At 35.4% G+C, this 5,044-nt stretch overlaps 1 protein-coding gene across 2 annotated transcripts; it reads right to left on the bottom strand.

Annotated features, from left to right (window-relative positions):
* On the bottom strand, positions 806-2,491 carry LOC18775835 (isoflavone reductase homolog). 2 transcript variants are annotated; one of them, XM_020564467.1, is made up of 5 exons: positions 2,146-2,491; positions 1,978-2,014; positions 1,774-1,860; positions 1,202-1,405; positions 806-1,127 (listed from the first exon to the last, which is right to left on the bottom strand). In XM_020564467.1, exons 1-5 carry the CDS (start codon positions 2,473-2,475, stop codon positions 964-966), a joined length of 822 nt encoding a protein of 273 aa, XP_020420056.1. In that variant the 5' UTR covers positions 2,476-2,491; the 3' UTR covers positions 806-963. The 2 variants fall into 2 exon arrangements, with proteins under 2 accessions (XP_020420056.1, XP_007210609.1); XM_007210547.2 differs by having other exon boundaries at positions 1,774-2,014.

Below are 5,044 nucleotides of genomic sequence, written 5' to 3'. Positions count from 1 at the left end.
ATGACACTGACAACTATTTCCACGTCATCTTTTATAGAAAAATCGAAGTGAAAAATATATTTTACGACGGTTATTTTTATATAGGCGACGTAGTAGGTATCAATAACGTCGTCTTCTAATGTATTTAAAGACGACATATTTTTTATTGTCGTGAAAATGATATTTAACGGCGTCTTATTTTAATTTTCGTCGTTGTATGTGCCATGTTCTGTTAATATGTGTCATATTTTTCCTTTTTAACGACGGTTTGTTTAGAGAGTTGGTCGTCTATTCTCATCCTCGACTGCTTTTTTAGATCTTTTTGCAGTACACAGACGTCGTTTTGTATTTGTTGATGACGTTGTATATTGTAACAACGACGGTGATTTAGCGTCGTGGTTTATGAGGGAAAAGATGACGGTGGATTCCACGACCATTGAAAAACCGAATACACGACGGTGATTTACCGTCGTCTTTTTGCTTTTTTGTAGTAGTGAGTCCTACGTGACTGCATCAGACCCTCTTGTTAGTTTATGACATGAGTGGTACTCTTTCCTACCATATGGGGTTTATTCCCTAGCAAGGTTTTAATGAGATCACTATATCATGTAGCTCTATGTCCGTTATTTTGATTCTATGAATGGATTCCATTTCTCAAAAAGGAAAAATGTTCGTATATGCTGTTTGCTTATTTTCTTTACACTCATATGTACGTAATTTGCTAAGCAGGTCAGGATATGCAATTTTTATTTCTCATGCTTGAAAGTATTAGACAAATTTTCTTGAGTTTTTGTATCAATTGAGCAAACTACAACAGCTTGATTGGTCAGAATGTGCACTATGAATTGTTGCAGACATAAAACATCCACAAATGTTATTATTTGTGTTTATAACAATTGATGAATTGAATTGGAATCAAGGACTGACAATACATAATAGGTGATTAATAGAGCTCGAAATGTCCATAAACACTTTGTTTTGTTCTCATGCATAAATTTTTAAGTATTCATTCATGCGGGTGTATTTCACTTCTGGGTAAAGCTTTGAAGCTTCTTCTCCTTCATTTCCTATTTCGAAGTTTGTCAGAGCGCCTTCATAGAAAATATGGTAGAAATGCCCCACTCCTACCTGTCCAGCATAGTCCATACCTGAAATATAAAATTATAGATTAAATGTAACTTGGTAATTTTCTTGCGTTCAATAAATTCCGTACGATACATACCTTTCATAGAGGCAAGGAAGTCTTGTTGCGAAATGGTGATATGTTCTAGTTTCTTGCCTATAAGGTTTTCCCACATATCGACCAGTTGTTTTTGAGTGAGTACGTTTTCGGGTGGACGAAAGTACAATGTTTTGTTCAATGTTCGTGGATCATCTATTGTTTTGATCGTATATGTTGCAAGGTCATCTTCATCCACAATAGTCACTGCACAGTACATGAGGAACATCATAAAAGACGATTAATTTTATGTCATTTATACTTTCAACCACACCTAAGTTGCATTTGCATGCATAAAAAAATATAGAAAGAAAAAAAAAAGGACACGTATTATATATATGTAGAAATTCTCCTATGCGGACGTTCAGACGTTATTATCTTGCGGACGCGCATTATATTTTCTATTATCCATCCTTGCTTTCCTCCTTATTTACAATGACATCCGCACAATAATAATGTGTGGAAATTGAAATGAGTAGTAAATTTATATATTATTGGCCTGCATCTGCATGGTAGTAAATTTATAATGAATGCACATGGTGATGTGGCTTTTGATTTAATTCTTTAACTTGTACCTTTAGAGTTGCCATCTCCATAAATAAGGACTTTTTCCCTTGGAGGAAGGAGTGTTCCCATCTGTGAAAGGTTGCCGGCGAAATAACCTGCAAAGCCGGCACCACAGACATAAGTGAAGGGGATTTTAGCATCTTGTATTGCCTTTCTCACCACCATTTTCTCATCAAATGTAACTCTCCCAGGTTCAAGTGCATGTCCCATACGTGCTGGATCTAGACCAAACTCTGATGGGAAGAAACGCTACACAAAAAAGCCAGGGCAGGAAAAAAGTGACAAATACAATGAGCAAATGAGCATCCATCCTTGCTTAATTTGTATATATGTGCCTAATACAAACATAGGATGTTTGGAGAGATTAAGCTTTTCCGTACCTTAATATTTCCGGCTTCTTTGATAGCTTTGACAAGCTTGAGCTGCAACAAAATGTTGTGACTACGAAAATGAACCCCAGACATTGTGCAAATGACAACATCCACAAGCTTGACAGCATCAACAAGGCTTTGAAAATCAGAAAATGAGCCCTCCACAAGATAAGCCCCTTGCTTCTTGAATGCCAAGAGCATTTGCAACTTATCAATGTCAAGGCCAATCTCTGGCCTTTGAAGGACATAGGTTGGGTGGCCTTGGGCTAGGCTTGCCTTTACAATCCTTCTTCCCATGTACCCAGTTCCACCTACCACAAGCACCTTGCTCTTTCCCATTTCGATCTAATGTCTTTGCTTTTCTTGCAAATATTAAGAACAGAAGAGACCTATTTATATAGACACTTCTCACAATATCATTTCCTTTTCAGTCACAATATTTCATATGCAAGCTAGCTAGGGTTTTTTAACTTTTTGTAGTACAGTACAAGTTACTCTTTATCAATCAGTTGGTGGGCTAGCTAGCTATGGACACAACAACAAAAAAACATTGACAAAAAACTGTCGACGGTGCACTAGACGCATAACACAAGGGTAAATATCACACAAGTTGTTGATGTGTTAGGTCATCAAGTTATGAACCCTCCCAAGTCCATGCCCTCCATTGATTTTAAATTAATTTAGATGTCAAATTTCAGATCACGTCCCAGCTAATAATTGATGTGTTGCATAATATTTCATCTCTTTTTTTCTTTCTCTCTGACTTTTGTGGTAGACACAGTCGGTGTTTTCCCAGGCTGTTCAACTTTAATTCCATGCTGGCTGAGAGAAATGTCTTATTACATGTAATCAATATTTGTTAGGTTAAATATTGACTATAAATATTCACCAATTGTGTCAGCCTCATGTAATCATTGCCTAAATTTCCTGACGCGGCATGATCGAGTAGAGGTAAAAGCTATTTAGTGGTATTCTTTTTCCAAAGTTGAAAGATGATTCAAGTTTCAAATTAATTACTTGGTTAAAGATATCCATGAAGAAACTAGTTATATGTAACGCAAATGCAATTGTTTTCATCTGCTTCAGCCCAAGTATATATATATCAAAATTAAAACAGTACAGCTGATAAAGAAGATTTATTTTATTTTCAACAGTACAGCTGATAAATAAGATTTTTCCTGTAAGATCTATAGGTCATCGGCCAAAAGAACAACTTTGCACCATCCCTTGCTGCAATGCACTCAACTTCTTTCTTTGCCCAAATATAATTTTAGTTAGGGTTTTTAACCATAATATAGTCTTTGAATTTATACCCGAGTTCCTTTTTGGTCGTCCAACTTATTTTCATGTCATTTTAGCCCCTCCAGCTCTCTCATTCATGTCAATTCCACTATTTTGTTGCATTTCATCTCATTTCGTCAATTTGACTGTCTATTTGAGGGATAAAACAATCGATTCAAACACAAGTATTCTTCTAAAACGACTTACACAACTCTTTACCAACCATTTCCCCGAAATTGAAACTTTAATTCACGTATCTATCTCATTTTCCTGAAATTGAAATCCTAATTCACCAAAATTCTTAGAACCCCAATTTAGCCTATGATGACTTAGAATGGACTCAAAAGTCGAATTTAGCGCTAAAAATAATGTCGCTTACTATTCACTGGATTAAAATTAACAGAACATGTGGGACGAAATGAATGAATTGGCATCAATGAGGAGTTAAGAGGACCAAAATGGCACGGAAATGAGTTGGTGGACTAAAATGTATAAGTTCAGGGACAGGGGCCATTGCGATTAAAATTCCTTTTAGTCAACATGACAAGATTAGGAGCGATCAGATTTGTTGTATACGAAGAATGGCGAACGACGACATTTGGCCATCCCAAGCCAAAGCTTGTCTCATCTAATGACCAACTTAAATCCCACTCCACAAAGGCCATTTCCTTATGAAATTTCACCAATTTGAGGTAAGTGTGATACTGTAGTACTGTTTGGGATTGCTTTTTAATTTTTTGAGAGCTTCACTACTATATCAAAAATAGGATATGAAATTATAAACAAAAAAACCTCACATGGAATGCACTTTGGAAACACACCCAAAACTCATTTACTACATAAGAAATTGGTGTTGAAATTCCTATAAATTACGTGACTGGCATTGATCAATTTAAAAGAAACCCAACACAAAAAAACTTAAAAAGCACCCAAAAAAAAAAAGCCTAGCTCAATTTTATAATTAAATAAAAAACTCAAACAATTCATTACAAATAAAACGTCTTGAAAACCGTAGCTTCATTAACGCGTCATGTTGATTAATGACTATAATGTTCCACACATTTACTGTCATGTTGATTAATGGCTGTAATGTTCCAGTATAGGGTAATAACACTGCTAGTTTACTGTCATGTTGATTAATGACTGTAATGTTCAAGTCTAAGGTAATAACACTATTAGTTTCCTATGACATCCTGTTTCTAATGCATCTCTACCCCTGTAATGTTCCAGTTACCCTAATTTCCTATGACATCCTATTTATAATGCATGTCTACCCTTGTAATATTCCAGTCTAGGGTAATAACACTTGTAGTTTCCTATGATATCATATTTCTAATGCATATTTACCCCTGTAATGTTCCAGTCTATGGTAATAATACTACTAGTTTCCTATGACACCCTATTTCTAATGCATGTCTACCCCTGTAATGTTCCAGTCTAGGGTAATAACTAGTTTACTCATATTGATTAATACTTGTCACGTTGCTATTTCTAATACATGTCCACCAAAGAAAAGATGAGGAAAGAACATACCAGACCAACTCAAAACAAGCCGAGCCCAAATTGTTAATACTATTATGTCATAGAAGTACATTGTTAATACTCTGTCATAGAAATACATTGTTAA

This window comes from Prunus persica, chromosome G5 (genome assembly GCF_000346465.2).
Source record: "Prunus persica cultivar Lovell chromosome G5, Prunus_persica_NCBIv2, whole genome shotgun sequence".
In the NCBI taxonomy this organism is placed as follows: Eukaryota; Viridiplantae; Streptophyta; class Magnoliopsida; order Rosales; family Rosaceae; genus Prunus; species Prunus persica.
Note: the sequence above shows the minus strand (reverse complement) of the source record. Positions and strands in the feature narration are given on the sequence as shown.